We start from the raw sequence: 19,483 nt of genomic DNA on the forward strand, positions 1-19,483 counted from the left end.
CATGCTCCAGTAGGACAATTCCCAATTTCTAGTGCATGTTTTGGGTATGTCCACATTGATCTGGCTGCGCCCCTCCCCCTTCTGAAGGCTACAGGTATTTGTTTATGGCAGTGGATTGTTGCACATGGTGGACAGAGGCCATTCTGATCAGAGATGTTCCCACAAAGACTACCACGTGAGAATTCATGGAGACTTGAGTGCCCCATTTTGGGTTTCCATTTCTCATTCCCACCAAACAGGGACGCCAATTTGAGTCCACAATGTTCTAGCAATTGTCAACATTTTGCAGTTTCTGACATAACTGAACAACCAGCTACCACCCAGCCAGCAGCAGCTTGGTGGAAAGGTGGCACTGTATGTTAAAGGCCTATCTGATGTACCACAAAGACGCTTAGACTCAAGCATTGCCACGGTTTTGTTGTGTTTACGGATTGTTTAAAAACTGATGTGGGCTGTTCATTGGCAGAGTTCGTGTACGGGGAACAATTATGCATCCCAGTGGAATTTCTTGCACGCATGCCTCTCCCAAACAAGGCACAGCTAACCTGTCTCTTGCAGCAAATCAGAAAGCATGCAGAGACCTTCTGTGCAACTCTGGCATCACAGCATACCACACACACCCAGTTTTCGCACACACCGTGCTTCCCATAGATCTGGTACTACATCCTCTGCAGCCACTGTACATCGGCCTGTACTGAGCATTACAATGAGAAAAATACACAGTGACTGTCCTCAACCACAGAAAGAGGACCAAAGTCTCCACACTGTGGGTAAAAACTGCTTGGATGCTGCCAGCAACGCTCACGACCCCAAAGTCAACTTCATGCACACCTCACACCAGGTCAATAATCACGCCAGAGTCAGATAGCTGTAACCGGCCCAACTTTCACACCCTGGGACCAGTTATATAAGCAGAACCATCCAACGGCACCCGACCCCTTACATCCACACTCGTGTGGGCCGGGAAATGAAGTTTAAGTACCCTGGCCTATCTGGTACTCTGCACTTTAGGGGTGGGGATAGGGGTTTGTGTGGGAGTGACTATCGACAGTCAACAGGACACCATGTGCATTATCTTTGGGGCCAGTTTCTTTGGACTAGTTTGGAGAACTGTGTTTTGTTTCCCACTTGATGTAATTTGTTTTTCTGTTACACTATATAATAAAGTTACAAACTTCTTTGTTACATTCCATCCTGGGTTTTCTATTGTTTGATACAATAAAGTTAAGTGGACATCAGCGCAAATACACATACATGTCCTTTTATGTACTTTCTCTACACATTAAATGGCACTAGGCATATAATTTTGCTTTGTGAACAAATAACCAAATGACTGGGTGTCTCAACTTATGCAGCTGAAAGCCACCATCCCAATTAATAAAAACTTACATCAAATGTATTTCTGCAGATACTGTAATTTAATTCCAAAAGGATCTTTTCATGGCCAAGAGTTTCATTCTGGCCAACACTTCAAATTTTGTAAAGAATGTAGTGATGTGCAATACTAATTTCTAGTCATACTATTCATCTCAAAATGGCTGTCTGGTTGTCAAAATATCGATGCAAGAAGTCAGTATCACGTGGCTGTAATCCCAAAATCTCATGAGATGCTCATTGTGCTGGGAAAACTTCAAAATACACACTTATTACATTACTAAGTAACTGACTATAAATGCATCAAAATCTCTCACAGGGAAGAAAAAATGTCAGTTGTGTTGCCCTTTGACAGTAGGGACAACAGAACTGCACACAGGCACTAAGTGATAAGGAGTTAGCTTAAAGCTCAGTCAGAGAGGTGATTGCATGTTGCCACAAAACACAGTCTGTAGTTAAGAGCCAAGAAGAGAACACAGTGTTGACCCAGCTGCCCTATGTAATTCCAATGACTTGCTTAACACTTACAGCACGGTGCTCGTACGCCATATGGGCGCAGCCGCCCTGACGTTGGCGACGGCGCCCGTATACCGTAATGGGCGAGCCTTTATTTGGCTCCATAAGCGCGTTTAGTGCGTCTCCGAAGCAGTTTCGTCAACTAATGTGTACATATTTCGTTCTTCTTCTGCAAGAGGCAAGCACTTATCGGCTATCTCATCCTGGGAGCGGCTGTGAGCACTGCAAAGTCGAAGTTACCTGCAGTTCATTCACAGGTGTTTACGATCGTGAAAATATCGCGCAGCAAGTTGACGGAGGCAGAGATCTTAGATATTCTTTATGGAGATGATGGATCTGAAGTTGATGATTCTGACAAAGAGGATTCGTACTCTCCAGACGAAAGTACAAGTGACGATTCAGGTATGTATGTCTCAATTGTTCATAAAGTGAAGAGCCCGTTTGCCCGAAAAACTTTGATTGGTGGTAAAAGCTGTTTTTCCACTTGTTTATAGTGTCAACTGTCAATAGTTTTATTTTATATAAAGAGAACACTAGGTAGAATGTATTCCTAGTAGAATTTATTCACAGAGTGGGGAAGAAATTGGCTGAGAAGGGCGGAAATATTTTTCAGCAACAAGCCGCTTCATCCTCACAAATTGAGAGGACATTTGCAAGGCACTTTCAGGAGAAGGTCCCACCCACTGCAAACAAGGTGAATACTACTAGGTATTGCAAAGTATGTTCAGACAGGGGGAAGAAAGAGACGGGTAAGCGCATCAGAAAGGAAGTAGATGGTGGTGCAAGGACTGTGGCGTTGGCCTTTGCTTCCCACAGTGTTTCCAGGATTTTCACACGAAGGCTAACTACATCTGAACTATTAAAATATTCTAGTTTACAGGTACCAGCAGTTAGACAGTCAAGTGATATTTTGTTTTAAATTTAGATACAGTAATAATGGCATTACTCAAGAGAGAGATCATGTAAAACTTTTTTATCCACGATATTTTTGTGTTTTCTTTTTTAATTATAACACCCATTTGTAATTTATATTGTAAAATAAACTCACTATCATGTAAAGCTCTTACTTTTTTCCTTTTAAATGATGCAAGAACCATATTCCTATCATTTTCCTGTTCTTTGGAATCTAATTTCAAACATTCATTAAATATGCCAGTTTACAGCCAAGTGCCGGGTGTAAAGAGGGCAGTGTTGAAAGTGTTAACGTGTAAATTATTACTCTTGTCAAATATACAGTACTTTGTGTCCTCTTAGTCTTTCGCAATGGCATACATGAATAAAATGTTTTCGGTTTTCAAGCCACGTCAAATTGAATAAAATCCTCAAGCTTTCGATGACCATCTCCTCCAGCGCCATCAGGAGTTCACTGACTGCCAGGGCTGCTACGGTTTCTCTCTTATATGGGCATGGCAACAACAGCAGCAGCCAATCAGATAGACCCAATGTGGCGCGTGCCGGTGACGTCAGGTGGCGCCAGGGAAGTAAGCAGGTGAGATTCGTTTGTACAACAACAATTTCAAGAGAGACTAGTGGTACACACTCAGCAGATCATGGGGGGTGGGCGTTGGACATCGAAAGAAAGCAAAGACAGATGCACGACGTGGGAGCGGCCGTTTCAAACGTGGCACCCCCCCCCCCCCCCCTGGCGCCACCTGACGTCACCGGTGCGGCCACAGGCAATAGCGCCACCAGCTGCCCGGGTCGACTTACGCGCGCGCATGCCACATTGGGTCTGTCTGATTGGATGCTGCTGATGTCATCATGCCTACATAAGTGAGAAACTGTAGCAGCTCTGGCAGTCAGTGAACTCCTGACGACAATGGCGGAGATGGTCATCGAAAGCTCGAGGATTTTATTCAATTTGACGCGGCTTGAAAACCGAGAACATTTTGGGTAGGAGAGAATTTTTTAGTTTTTGTTGTTTTGGATTGAGGGGTGAAGGGCGGGGGGGGGGGGGGGGGGGGAAGCAGAAGTCATAGCAACAGAGTGACAGAAAAGGATGGGCTAATGAAAAAAGCTGATCATTTTATAATGCTCTGTCTACATTTAAGCATAAATTTTTAATGCACTTAGTTATTTTGATGTTCCATTTTGTATCACTGGGTAAGTGATTAAAATTTTTGTTTGCAGGTTTGTGCATCTACATTTGTGCTGAAGACAACCTTAATATGGAGAAATGAATGCCATTTTTCCTTCTGGCATTGTAATTATGTACATCATTGTTCCTTTTAAACTGCTGTGGATTATTTACAACAAATTTCATGAGGGAATAAATATACTGGAAGCAGTAATAGAAGTGATCGTGGATGAGCACCACACATGGGTCAGCACCAAATATTATTCTTACAGCACATTTTTGAGCAATGAACACTTTCTCTCTTAAAATTTTACCCCACAACATTATTCCATATGACATTATTGAATGAAAACATGTGAAATGTCTCATCATACTGATTTCTCTAACCCCTAGATTTGCAATGATGTTAAGTGAAAATATGGCTGAAATAAGGTTTTTGAGGAGTTTCATAATGTGCTTTCTCCAATTTGAATTCTTATCAATGTGAACATCTGAGAATTTTGAAGTTTCTGCATTATGTATTATTCCTTCACCATGTATTACACTTATCATTGATGTAGTACCATCAGATGTGCAAACTGAGTATTTGTGTCTCTTTAAAATTGTGAGTCAGCCCATTCACAGAAAACCAGTCAATGATGCTTTTAAGAACAATATTTATCATTTATTCTGTTGTATATATGCCTGGATTAATCACAATATTAGTGTCATCCACAAAAAGAAATGATGACGTTTGTTACATACTGCATGAAAGATTGTTTACATACACTATGTGATCAAAAGTATCCAGTCACCTGGCTGAAAATGACTTACAAGTTCGTGGCGCCCTCCATCGGTAATGCTGGAATTCTACATGGTGTTGGCCCACCCTTAGCCTTGATGACAGCTTCCACTCTCGCAAGCATACGTTCAAGCAGTTGCTGGAAGGTTTCTTGGGAATGGCAACCCATTTTTCATGGAGTGTTGCAACGAGGAGAGGTATTGATGTCTTTCAGTGAGGCATGGCACCAAGTCGACATTCCAAAACATCCCAACGGTGTTCTATAGCATTCAGGCCAGGACTCTGTGCAGGCCAGTCCATTACAGGGATGTTGTTGTGTAACCACTCTGCCACAGGCTGTGCATTATGAACAGGTGCTCAATTGTGTTGAAAGATGCAGTCACCATCCCCGAATAGCTCTTCAACAGTGGCAAACAAGAAGATGCTTAAAACATCAATGTAGGACTGTGCTCTGTTAGTGCCATGCAAAACAACAAGGGGTGCAAGCCGCACCCCCCCCCCCCCCCCCAATGAAAAACACAACCACACCATAACAGCACCGCCTCTGAATATCACTGTTGGCACTAAACACACTGGCAGATGACGTTCACTGGGCATTCGCCATACACAAACCCTGCCATCGGATCACCACATGGTGTACCGTGATTTGTCACTCCACACAACATTTTTCCACTGTTCTATTGTCCAATGTTTATGCTCCTTACACCAAGCGAGGTATCGTTTGGCATTTACCGCCGTGATGTGTGGCTTGTGAGCAGCCACTTGACCATGAAATCCAAGTTTTCTCACCTTCCACTTAACTGTCATAGTAGTTGCAGTGGATCCTGATGCAGTTTGGAATTCCTGTGTGATGGTCTGAATAGATGTCTAGCTATTACACACTACGACCCTCTTCAACTGTCGGCCAACATACGAGGTCGGTCTGTACGGTGTCATGCTGCACATTTCCCTTAATGTTTCCACTTCACTATTACATCGGAAACAGAGGACCTATGGATGTTTGGGAGTGTGGAAATCTCGCGTACAGACGTAGGACACAAGTGACACCCAATCACCTGACCACATTCAAGTCCGTGAGTTCCGTGGAGTGCCCCATTCTGCTCTCTAACGATGTCTAATGACTACTGAGGTCACTGACATGGAGTACCCAGCAGTAGATGGCATCACAATGCACCTGATATGAAAAACATATGTGTTTAGGGGTGTCCAGATACTTTTGATCATAAAGTGTATATGAGGAACAATAGCAGACCTAGAGTTGAGCCTTGGCCAACCCAAACATTAAATTTAAGTTTTATTCAACATGCATATAACATAATTTTAAGTCCAACTCATTTTCTATTACATTGTATTTCCTACATTCACCAGAAGCAGCAAAAATGTATACTAACTTGAACTGTCTTTCCTCATGGTTTCTTGTTATTTCCTGAGCAATTTTATCCATGTGTTTAAGAAGTGGTAGATTAGCTCTAGTGACATTTGTCAAGGAATGTATATCTTCCTTTGGAAGTACAAGATAGTGGAATTCAGCCTGGAATGAAAGGGTTTATTGTTTATTTTAATAAGCATTCAGTACAAAGCAGCAAGCAATCAAAATTTCAAAACTCACATCTCTTATAAGATACATTAATGTCAGTTGTTAACTGGTTCTTCCATTGCTGCTTCGTGGAACAACTTCATAACTGTAAATGTTCTACAGCATTTATTTATTTTGTTAACCAGTTTTCAGTTTACAAGGCCGCCGTCATGCTACAACTGACATTGTCACATAGATGCTCCATTACTAGTGAACAGTATCCAAAAAGTTCAAATAAATTTTGGGCTTGCACTCAGTGCCAGCCGTCGTCTAACACATCCCCTTATATTTCATCTTCAGGTGAGCCATCAATGACACCGTCTTTGATGGCTGACCTAAATAAGACTGGCAGGTGCCCAGTTGAAATACCATGGGATGTACAAAATGATGACCGGTTGCAAGCCCGAAATTTGTTTGAACATTCGATTCCCTGAGAAAATTTTTAAATCCACAAAATCCAAAAAGATATTATGCATGGAGAGTGAGTTACAAACTCAGAGTAAATGTCATCTTTTACAGTGTAGTAGTAACATAATTGAAAGTGTCAAAGCTAAACAGCAAGCAAATTTAAAGGCAATAATCCAAAAAACATTAAGATTAAACATTGGTCACGTGAATGAGTGGGCCATGGGAGGGGCACGAGGATGAAGTGGAAGAGGAAAGTGGACAACATGAGGTAAATATTACACTTACAAAAAGATATGCCTCACATGAGAGCAGCTGCATATATAACAGTTTAATTTAAATTAACAACCTTGATAAAAATAAATAAAAGACAAGAGGGAAAGCAAGCTTTTTCACTGAAAATCATTGCCGAAAACTTCATGTTATTAGCCAAGTCATGGCGTTGTGCTGTCACAGTGGTTCTGTATTGTCACCTGCATGAAAGTGCCAAGTTTACATCCAGTTCATTCTTTTATAGTCACTGGACAGCTGACTCCTCTGCCGCAGGCCCGAAAGGATGGCCAATCACGTGCCTCTGTAAGGTATGTCACGGCCAGTGGTGGGAAGGGCCTGAGCACAGGGAAGGGGGCTACTGGTGTCGAGAACTGGTGCTGCCTGCCCAACCCCCATGCGGTCTACGTCCCTTTCACATCACAGCATTCTTGATTTATTTTCCTAATGCCACATCCCATTCAGAGCTCAGTTGCAAACTGCTGTCCCAGTCAACGAGATAATCTTCTAATCTTATTTCTACTGCCTCTTTTAGGACAGAATTCCAGAACGCATTGACACCTTTTCTGTTAAAAAATGAACATATCTCGTTCCCTGATACTGTGCTCTGCCAATGCTACTTCTCAGTTTGGCCAAGGCAAATGCTCTTCACAGGCTCTGAACAGTGTTGCGAGATGCATCACTGCACCCGGCTGATGCACTCCGTGCCATACTCTGAACCAATGCTGTAGATGTCAGGTGCCCGTAACAGTAGATGGTCTCTGGTTGACTGGAGCCTCACCTTGATTTTAACTATTGTACAGAAAATTGTTTTTATGTCATAGTTCTCTATTATCCTGGCAGTCTCAGCTACGGCTATGGATACTTGACATCCAACAGCAATGGTTATCAGTAAAGCATGAAGTACATCAGCCAGACACAACGATGAATCCTGCAGCACTTTTCAGAATGTGTGAAGAGCATTTGCATCAGCCAAAATAACAAGTCTGCAGTAGCACAGCACAGCATCAACAAAGGAGACAGGTTTGTTTTTGAACGGAACAAGATTCTCACCTGTCCCAACCAGTTCTGGGATTTGGTCAATGAGGCAATGGAAATAAGAGTACATCACAATCTTGTCAATGGGAACAGCAATGTCCAACTGAGCTCCACATGGGATGCAGTGTTAGCAAAAATACATCCAGAATAGCTTGATGCAAAAGTGGTGGAAGCAGCAAGCGGTAAAGACACGTAGCACTAGTTCTCAATACCAGGAGCCCCCTCTTCCCCCTGGGGAGGCATTCCACCATGGCAGCAACATCTCTTCCAGAGGCACGCAACTGGCCTACCCATTGAGCTCTTAGTGTAACAGTCTGTGGTCCAACAGGAAGAAAAGAATGAATCGGACATGAACTTGACACTTTGCCTGAAGGTGATGAGAGGAAAACTTGTCGAGACATTGCAGAACATGACACGGTGACTCGGCTTATAGAGAAGATTTCATAAACAGCAGAATAATAATGAAGAATAGCTTAAAAAATAGTCGAGAACTGGTGCTGCATATCTATTCTGATACATCATCATCCTTCCTGCTGTCAACAGAATGAAATGGTTGAGTTTTAGTTTTGTTTAGCTTTTGAGGACAAAAAACAACTGGGGTCATACGCGCCCGAATCAAAACTACAGAACACAAAGACAGAGAGGAGTTAAAAAGCAACTATACGACAGTCCCAGTTGACGTAATAGAAGACAGCTACAAACAGGCAGAGGAAAAAGCGCTAAAAAAAAGACACCATACAGAAACAGAGGTCCAAAACTAAAAATTAAATGGCCTTCGCCATATTGCTTTGGAGGATAAAAAGTAAAACACAGTAGACAGTCCACATGTTATTTGCTAAAACGGCCGATAAATCAGATGGCAAACCCAAGTGGGAACAAATCCTGTTAAAAAATGGGCAGTCCGTCAGGAAGTGGTGGACAGTTAAAACTTCGGTGCAATGTGGACAAAGTGGTGGGGTATCACCACTTATCAAATGAGGATGGCTAATAAGGCAGTGCCCATACACAGCCTAGTTAAAATGACCTCCTCCCAGTGGGAGGGCGGAGAGGTGGTCATCCAAGCCACTGGGAGAGGCTCAAATAAGCCAGAGCTTATTCTCGTGAAGCAAGGACCATTGGCGATGTCAAAGGGACTCCACCTCCTGACAGATGGCAACACAGAGATCATCGGAGGGGATATAGGAACTCACGGGCTGAGGTACGACGACTGCAGCCTTGGCAGCAGCGTCAGCAGGCTCGTTTCCTGGCAGACCGACATGACGAGGAACCCACAGAAACATCACAGTGGCTCCACCAAGAGCGAGCAAGTGACAGTTTTCCTGGACCCACTGCACTAATCAATGGACGGTGTACAGCGCACATAGACTTTAAAGGGTGCTGAGTGAGTCTGAGCAGAGGACACAATTGAAAAGACTGTGTCGACGGATGTACTCCTTGGCCAGATACAGTGCAAAGAGCTCAGCTGTAAATACTGAGCAGTATGCCGGAAGCCACTATTGAAAGACACGGCTGCCAATGACGAAGGCACACCCAACCCCACGGTCAGTCCGAGAGCCATAAGTGTATACAAAGGTACTATCGTGAAGTTCCATGCAAAAATTGTGAAACTGAAGGCAATAGACTGAGGCTGAAGCAATGTCCTTAGGAAATGAATGAAGGCCCAGGTTAACATGGCCCACTTCACGAAGCCAAGGTGGTGAAGGGTTCACACCCACCAGGAAAGGTGTAGGTGTATAAAGTTAAGCCACTGTAGCAAGTGCCGAAAGCGAACTCCAGAAGGTAACAGAGAAGAGGGACACGCCCCATACTGGCGATCAAAGGAATCATCGAAGAAGGAGGCATAGGATGGGTGGCCATGCATGGCAGACAAACGGCATGCATACCTGCTGAGGAAAAAGTCACAGCGGTAGGACAGTGGCAGTTCAGCAGCTTCAGCATACAGACTCTCAACTGGGCTATTGTAAAAGGCATCCGTAGCCAAACGGATGTCACGATCATGGATAGTGTTGAGACGGCGTAAGAGGGATGGACGTGTAGATGCATAAACAAAGCACCCACAGTCGAATTTCTAATGGACAAAGGACTGGTACAAACAGAGGAGGGTGGTTCAATTGGCACACCAGGAAGTACCGTTCAGCACACGTAGGACACTGAGGAACCACATACAGTGGGATGCCAGGTAAGAGACATGGGAGGACCAAGAGAGCTTCCTATCGAGCATGAGCCCCAGGAATTTCATAGTTTCAATGAACAGAAAGGCAACAGGCCCAAGGTGTAAAGATGGTGGGAGAAACCATTTGCACTGCCAGAAATTCATACAGATGGTTTTGTCAGTGGAAAAGTGAAAGCCACTGTTGATGCACCAGGAGTGAAGACGATCAAGACATCGCTGAAGACGCCGCTCAGTGATACCAAAATTGTCAACAAAAAGGGGGCCAGTAATGCCAGGCAGGAGACAGGCCATTGTAGGGTTAATGGTGACAGCAAAGAAGATGTTCAGCATGCAACCTGAGGCACACGGTTTTCCTGGATAAAGGTGTCCGACGAGGCAGAACCCACATGCACCTTCAAAATCTGTCTTTTAAAAATGCCTGAAGGAAACAGGGCAGTTGGCCACTGAAGCCCCATGCGTAAAGAGTATGGAGGATACCAGTTCTCCAGCAGGTGTCGTAGATCGTCTCCAAATAGAAAAACACAGCCACAGTCTAGGATTTCCACAGAAAACCGTTCATGACATGGGTGGACAAAGTAACGAGATGGTCAACTGCAGAATGCCGTGCTTGAAATCCACACTGTGCATTCGTCAGTAAATAGGGAGACTCGAGCCACCATACCAACCGGGCAAGAATCATACGTTCCATCACCTTGCAAATGCAGCTGATAAAAGAGATGGGGCTGTAGGTAGAAGGCAGTTTTTTGTCCTTACCGGGCTTAGGTATGTGTACGACAGTGGCTTCATGCCAAAGTCTGGGAAATGTGCCCTCTGCCCAAATGTGGTTGTACATGTTAAGCAGAAAGTGCTTGCCCACAAGACAAAGGTGCTGCAACATCTGAATGTGGATGGCATCTGGCCCTGGGACGGAGGATCAGGATGAACTGAGAGCATGATCTAGCTCCCTCATAGTAAGTGTGGCATTGTAGCACTCATGATTCAGAGAAGAGAAGGGTATTGCCTGAGCCTCCTCTGCCCGTTTCCAATGGAAGAAGGCAGATTGATAGTAGGAAGAGCTCAAAACTTCCGCAAAATTGCGACTCAAGGTGTTGGAGACACCAATAGGGTCCACAATGACATCGTCTGCTACCGTCCGGCCAGAAATTTTGGAATGGGTCTTGGTCCCAGAGAGCCATTGGAGGTTGGCCCACATGACAGAGGAAGGGTTGGAACTGTTAAGAATGCGATGACACTTTGAACGCATCTGTTTATAAAGAATGCAGTTTGCCACTGTAGGATGACAGTTAAAAAAGTGGAGAGCACGTCTCCATGTGCGAATTGCATCACGGAATGCCTCAGTCCACCAAGGGACTGGGACATGATGTGGCAAAGAGGAAGTGCAAGGAATGGAACATTCTGCAGCAGTAAGGATAATGTTTGTGAGATATTCCACCTAGTCATCACAACTGGGGAAATCTTGTTCTTCAAAGGTCACCAGGGAGGAGCTAAGCTGACAGTCAGCCTTAGTAACCTGCCATTTGGGTGTGTACGTGGATCGGGTAGGAGTCAGCAAGTGGATAGCATATGGGAAATAGTTGCTCGAATAAGTGTCAGAAAAAAGGGACCACTCAAGATGATGGGCAAGCTGGGCAGTGCAGAAGGATAGATCCAAATGGGAATAGGTGTGTGAGGAATTGGAAAGAGAAGTGTGTGCTAAATTGTTAAGGCAGAAGAGGTTAAGGGTCAGCCAAGAGGGCACCTCTGACAGGTCCTGGGAGAACCCCAAAGGGGATGATGTGCATTGAAGTCATTGAGTAGCAAAAATGGGAGAGGTAGCTGCCCAATAAGACGAAGGACGTCTGCCCTGGTGACATCAAATGACAGAGGGATATGAATGGTACAGAGAGAGAAAGTCAAGAGGGGGAGGAAAAGGTGAACTGCAATAACTTGAAGATGGGTAGTCAGGGAGATGGATTGACTATGAATGTCATCCCATATGAGCAACATGACGCCCACATGAGATGGAATGCTGATCTCGGGGGGAGAGGTCAAAATGAATCGGTAAGAAATGCGAAAGCTCAAAGCAGTCTTGAGGGCACAATTTCGTTTCCTGAAGGCAGAGTACAAGGGGACGCTGAGAAGCTAAAAGCAGCCATAAATCCTCTTTGTGGGACCGAAGGCGGTGAACGTTCCATTGGAGGAGAGTCATGATGAGGAAGAGATGTAGGGCTTGCTTGTGCAGTTGGCATGTGGAGTCAAATGCTGAAAAAATGGTTGGTGGTGCGCACCGGCGACCCGGAGGCTGGCCGAGCTAATGTATCACGTGGTGACACCGTCGAAGAAGATCTTAAAGTCGGCGAATGAAAAGTCCATTTGCCTTTCGTGGATTTCTTTGAGCCTTTCCAGTTAGAGGAAGACTCTAGTGTTATTTGGCTGGAGGGACAGTGGAAGTCTTCGCGGGAGTACTCCTCCTGTCCTTTCCAGCCTACCAGTTGTGTAGCTGGTGGCTTCGCCCCTTGAGGCGAAAGTTTGGTGGCTTGTTGCACAGCTGAATGGGGGGTGGTGATGCTACCTTAACACTGGGCGGTTTCACAACATCAGAGTTGAATTGGAGCTCACACGTCTGCATGGCCATGTCCTTCATGGAGAGAGGGATAACAAGAACAGAACTATAGGTGTCAGACGGGAGAATGCAGGGTTTGCGACTAGCCAGTAACTTGCGAGCAACTGGGTAAGGCACTTTTTCCTTTACCCAGATCTCTCGGACAGCCCACTCATCATGATACATGGGACAATCCCGAGAGGAGGCAGCATGGCTTCCATTGCAGTTGATACAGTGGGGAAGAAGGAGGTGAACAACTGCCCTCGTGCACACCCCTACCACAGGTTACACATTTGGCTGGGTGTCGACAATACATTCTAGTGTGACTGAAATGATGACACTGGTAGCAGTGCATTGGGTTCGGAATGTATGGCAAGACTGTGATAATTTCATAGCCTGCTTTGATCTTGGACAGAAGCACCACTCTATCAAAGGCGAGAAGCAAAAGAGTGCGGGTGGGCACTAAGGAGGAATCTATCTTTTTCATTACACGATGGATGGCAAACACACCCTGATAGAGGTAAGATTGGATTTTGGCCTCGGTTAGACCATCGAGCAGCCTGGTGTAAATTACACCACAGGAAGAACTCATCTGTGAGCCTCGACACACACAGGGTAGCTGGGAAGAATCGAGGCAGCAAGCAGTTGTTGTGCTTGAGAATCAGAAATAGTCTCCATAAGAAAAGCGCCATTCCCTAAATGAGAGCAGGATTTCACAGGGCCAGCAATTGCATCAACCCCTTTCTGAACAATAAATGGATTTATGATTGCAAAGGACTGACCATCTTCAGTATGTGAGACCACAAGGAACCATGGTGCAGCGGGAATGGTCTTTGAATCATTAGCCTCATTATGTTTACGTTTCGTACACATTGATTGGGAAGATGATTGACTCATTGTGAGAAAATCCCCCACGATTGCCAGCATCTCCGATGGCGTGCACCTTCCAACTGGGGGACCCCTTCACAAGAGGGACCAATTGGCATACTATTTATTGCAATACTTGTGTCATCTGCAAACAAAACGAACTCTGTTTCTGGCAGTGTGACTGATGAGAGATCATTAATGTACACAAGAAAAAGCAATGGCCCTAAGATGGATCCTTGTAGGACACCACATGTAATTTCTTCCCATTCTGATGATGACTGATGACTTAATTCACTAGTCCCTTGTACTGACACCCTTTGTTTCCTGTTAGTGAGGTATGACTTGAACCATTTTGCAGCACTGCCCGTGACACCATAGAATTCTAATTTACTTAAAAGAATGCCTTTGACAAATCACAGAAAATACCTGCTGCTTGTAATTTGTTATTTAATGAATTAAGTACATTTTCACTGTAGGTGTAAATAGCCTTCTCGATATCAGAACCCTTCAGAAATCCAAACTGTGTTCTTGATAATATGTTCTTTGTGGTCAGATGGTTGAGCAGCTGCCTGTACATTACTTTTTCTAAAATTTTTGAGAATGCTGGCAAAAGTGAAATCGGTCTGTAGTTTGATGGTATCTCTTTATCCCCTTTCTTGAATAGAGGCTTAACATCTGCATATTTTAGCCAGTCAGGAAATGTCCCAGTTATAATTGACTGGTTACACAAGTAGCTTAGAATTGTACTTAACTCACAAGAACATGCCTTAATTAACTTTGTTGATATGAAGTAGGCCTGCAACATCTAGACAAACTTCCCTGAAAAAGGCAAATATGTTAGTGTTGCATGTCAACTGAACTGCTAGCAAGATTTAACTGAATGTTTTTATCTGGATTGTAGCCTTTTTTCCTCAGCAGTCCCCTGATAGGTCTGATGCAGCCCACAACAACTTCCTCTCCTGTGGCAAACTGTTTAATCTCCGAGTACTACTTGTACATTACGCCCTCAATTATTTATTAGATGCATTCCAATCTCTGTCATCCCCTACCATTTTACCCCCAACAGCTCCCTGTTATTCCCTGATGTCTTTACATGTTTCTTACCATCCTGTTCCTCATCTTTGTCAATGTTTTCCATATCTTTCTTTCTTCTAGATTTATTTGGAAGTGAAATGTAGATAACCAGTACCAACAAGAAAAGAACAGCAGTCTTTGAAATTCAATGTTACAAAAAAATTCTGGAGATTAAAAGAGTAGTTTGGGTAATTAATGAAGTTGTACAGAATGCGATCAGAAAGGAGAGAGTTTTATGGCACAAATAAGAGAGAGATTGATAGGATACATTCTGAAGCATCAAGAGATTATTGTCAAATGTATGATCATATGGGGTATCAACTGAAATTTGTGACTGGATTGTGGACTTTTTGGTAGGGTCGCTGCAGCATGTTATTTTGGTTGGAGAGCCATCGTCGGATGTAGAAGTAACTTCGGGTGTGCCACAGGCAAGTGCGTTATGATTCTTGCTGTTCATGTTGTATATTAATGACCTTGCAGACAATATTAATAGTAATCTCAGGTTTTTTGCAGACAATGAAGATGTATATAATGTAGTACAATCTGGAAGAAGCTGCATAAATATTTAGTGAGATCTTGTCAAGATTTAGAGGTAATGCAAAGATTGGCAACTTGCTCTAAATGTTAAGAAACATAAAATTTTGCACAACACAAAATGAAAAAAATGTAATATTCTGTTACTATATATCAATGAGTTACCATTGGAATTGGCCAACTTATACAACTACGTGGGTATAACACTTTGCAGGGATATGAAATGGAATGATAAGATAGGTTCAGTCGTGGGTCAAGCAGGTGGGAGACTTTGGTTTATTGGTAGACTACTGGGCAAATGCAATCAGTCTACAAAGGAGATTGCTTAAAAATCACTCAGGTGACCAGTTCTAGAATATTGCTAAAGTATGTGGGACCCATACCAGAAAGGACTAACAGAGGATATTGAACATATATGGATAAGGGCAGCAGGTTTGTTTACTCTGTGGCGTCGATCCACACATTGATAGGCCAGATCATCATATGTGTATTATGTCTTCGAGTTGATCTTTGTTTTGTATACTTCCGGGACCTCAGTTCCCGCCTAGTCTTCGACCTGTACATTTGTCGTGTAATAAAAGTAGTGATGATTAGAAGAGAGAACCATGGTCATTACCTTACCACCTTGATATCTCCTTCAAATCCAATAGTGTGTTTCACAGAGATGCTGAAGGAACTGAACTGGAAGATTCTTGAAGATAGATGCAAACTATCGCAAGGAAGTCTATTAACAAAGTTTCAAGAACTGACTTTAAATGGTGACTCTAAGAATATACTATAACCCCCAATGTATTGATCACATAGGAATCATCAGGATAAGATTAGAATAATTACTGCAGGCCAGAGGCATTCAAACAGAATGAGATTTTCACTCTGCAGCGGAGTGTACGCTGATATGAAACTTCCTGGCAGATTAAAACTGTGTGCCCGACCGAGACTCGAACTCGGGACCTTTGCCTTTCGCGGGCAACTGCTCTACCATCTGAGCTACCGAAGCACGACTCACGCCCGGTACTCACAGCTTTACTTCTGCCAGTACCTCGTCTCCTACCTTTCAAACTTTACAGAAGCTCTCCTGCGAACCTTGCAGAACTAGCACTCCTGAAAGAAAGGATATTGCGGAGACATGGCTTAGCCACAGCCCGGGGGATGTTTCCAGAATGAGATTTTCACTCTGCAGCAGAGTGTGCGCTGATATGAAACTTCCTGGCAGATTAAAACTGTGTGCCCGACAGAGACTCAGACTCGAGACCTTTGCCTTTCGCGGGCAAGTGCTCTACCATCTGAGCTACCGAAGCACGACTCACGCCCGGTACTCACAGCTTTGCCCGCGAAAGGCAAAGGTCCCGAGTTCGAGTCTCGGTCGGGCACACAGTTTTAATCTGCCAGGAAGTTTCGGCATTCAAACAGTCATTCTTCCCATGCTTCATACATGAATGGATCAGCAAGAAATCCTAATAACTGGTACAATGGGACGTACCCTCTGTCATGGACCTCATGGTGGTTTGCAGAATATAGGTGTAGATAATTAATTTGTAAGTGGAAGGAAGTGTTGACAGTGAAAGCTGTAGGGGAAGACACCACAGAGTGGACACAGTACAATGGTTTGAATGACTGTTAGGTTGCAGTAGTTGTTTAGACACGATAAGGTTCGCACAGGATAGACTAGTGTGAACAGATGTGTTGAACGAATCTCTGAGATATGACCACAATGCTTACATCTATAAACTCTATTATCAGGGGCCTGGAGACAGCAGAAGGTTTCAGATTGATTGCATAATGGTAACACAGAGATTTCAGACCCAGATTTTAAATTATACGACATTTACAGGGGCAGATGTTGATTCTGACCATAATTTGTTGGTTATGAACTGCAGATTAAAACTGAAGAAATTGCAAAATGGTGGGAAATTGAGGAGATGTGATCTATATAAGTTGAAAGAACAAGAGGTTGTTGAGAGTTTCAGAGTGAACATTAAGCAATAATGGACTAGAACAGGGGAAACAAATACAGAAGAAGAATAATGGGTAGCTTTAAGAGATGAAATAGTGAAGGCAACAGAGGATCAAATAAGTGAAAAGGCAAGGCTTAGTAGAAATCCTTGGATAACACAGGAGATACTGAATTTAACTGGTGAAATGACGAAATATAAAAATGCAGCAAATGAAACAGGCAAAAGAATCACAAACATCTAAAAAATGAGATTGATAGGAAGTGCAAAATGGCTAAACACAAATGGCTAGAAGAGAAACTTAACAATTTAGAAACAAATTTCACAACGGGAAAGATGGATACCTCCGACAGGAAAATTAAAGAGGCTTTTGTGGGAAAGGTAAGCACCTATATGAATATCAAGAGCTCAGGTGGAAAACCAGTCCAAAGGAAAGAAGGGACACCTGGAAGGTGGAAGGAGTGTATACAGGGTCTATACAAGGAAGAAGAACTTGAAAACAATGTTATAGAAAGGGAAGTGGATGCAGATGAAAATGAGATGACAGATATGATACTGTGAGAGGAATTTGACAGAGCACTGTAAGACCTAAGTTGAAACAAGGCCCCAGGAATACACAGCATTCCGTCAAAGCTACTGATAGCCTTGGGAGAGCCAGCCATGACAAAATCTTTGATCTGGTGTGCAACATATATGAGGCAATCAAAATACACTCAGACTTCAAGAAGAATATAATAATTCCAATCCCAAAGAAAACAGTTGCTGCAAGGTTTGAAAATTGTCAAAACTATCAGTTTAATAAGTCATGGTTGCAAAAATCTAACACGAATTATTTAGAAAAGAATGGAATTTTTTTTTTAGAATCAAACCTCTATGAAGATCAGTTCACCATAGAAGTGTGGTACAGTTTTATATGGAGAACATGGATGATGCCTCTGCACTTTTGTGTTCTTCAAGAAGAATCATAATCTTTGACTTCATATGTGACATCCAACAAACAATGACGTATGCAATATGGCTCAAACGAGTGCTTTAGTGACTTTTTGGATAGTCCCATTTTCTGCTCATGCATAAAAATCCATACTAAGACTCCCACACTCTATCCCACTCGTCACGGTTTGGCGTTACAGCACACTCGATCTTTCTCCTAGGAATCCAAGATCGGAATGTGAGGCAACCGTCTTACTTCTTTGGTCTGGTGATGTGGTGTTTCACATAGTCATTTATAACAACATACATACTCCGTAAGCCACTGTACAATACAATACACAGGTGGTGGAGCATACATTGCACCACTACTAGCCTTTTCCTTACCTGTACATGTGCAAATGGAGCAAGGACAAGACTATCTGTATGCCTTCATATGAGACCTAATTGCTCGTATCTTCATAGTACTTATGTGAAATTTACATTGGCACCATTCGAATCATTCTGCAGTCAGCTTCAAATGTCAGTTTTCTAAATTTTGAGTTCATGAAGCATTTCCACAATACTTGCATGTTGATCAAACTCACTGGTAATAACTATAGCAATATGCCTCTGAACTGCTTCAATGTCTTCCTTTAATCCGACCTGGTGTAGATCCAAAAGACTCAAACACTACTGGAGAATGAGTTGCATTAGTGTTCTATACACTGTATCCTTTACTAGAAAGCTAAATTTTCCTAAAATTCTCCTAACAAACTGAAGCTGACCATCTTCCACATTTCTGTCCTCACGTGCTCATTTCATTTCATATAGCTCTCGAATGTTGTGCCTAGATATTTGATCAACATGACTGTGTCAAGAAGTGCACTGCTAATGCTGTATTTGAACATTAAAGGATTGTTTTTCCTATCCATCTGCAATAACATACATCTTGAGTATATGTGGTTGAAACTGGGACAGTGTATAAGTTATCATTTCAGCCTCACAACCATGAAGCAGAAAGAACAAAGTGAAACCTGTGGTGTGCTGTAAGCAAATGTCACAATGGGCAGTACAGTATCCAAATTGCACTGTTCAACATCAACATACATAGAGAGCATACCTGCCAACATCTTATTAACATATTCTGTGAGGCAATTCACTTGTGGATGGTAGGCAGTTTCCTTCCTGGGGGTGATACTGCAACTTGAAATTACCTATGATGCAAGTCTCTAAAGGAAAACTTTTCCACAATCAGAGATTATCATTCAGAGCGATCAGTGCTTCAAACTGATGTCATCTACAAGGAACCTTGCAATTTCCACATCTTCGGCTGTTGGCACAGCTTTAGTGACAGCA

The 19,483-nt window shown here is 43.2% G+C and overlaps 1 protein-coding gene across 1 annotated transcript in view; it reads right to left on the reverse strand.

The window, feature by feature from the left end:
* Nucleotides 1-19,483, reverse strand: part of LOC126251912 (aprataxin) — a 93,462-nt gene that overhangs the window by 11,030 nt on the left and 62,949 nt on the right. The window contains exon 2 of the mRNA XM_049952643.1: nt 6,140-6,279. Within this exon, the coding sequence (XP_049808600.1) occupies nt 6,140-6,279 (140 nt within the window). The remainder of the gene's footprint in view (nt 1-6,139; nt 6,280-19,483) is intronic.

The sequence above is a fragment of the Schistocerca nitens genome, chromosome 4 (genome assembly GCF_023898315.1).
Source record: "Schistocerca nitens isolate TAMUIC-IGC-003100 chromosome 4, iqSchNite1.1, whole genome shotgun sequence".
Taxonomy (NCBI): Eukaryota; Metazoa; Arthropoda; class Insecta; order Orthoptera; family Acrididae; genus Schistocerca; species Schistocerca nitens.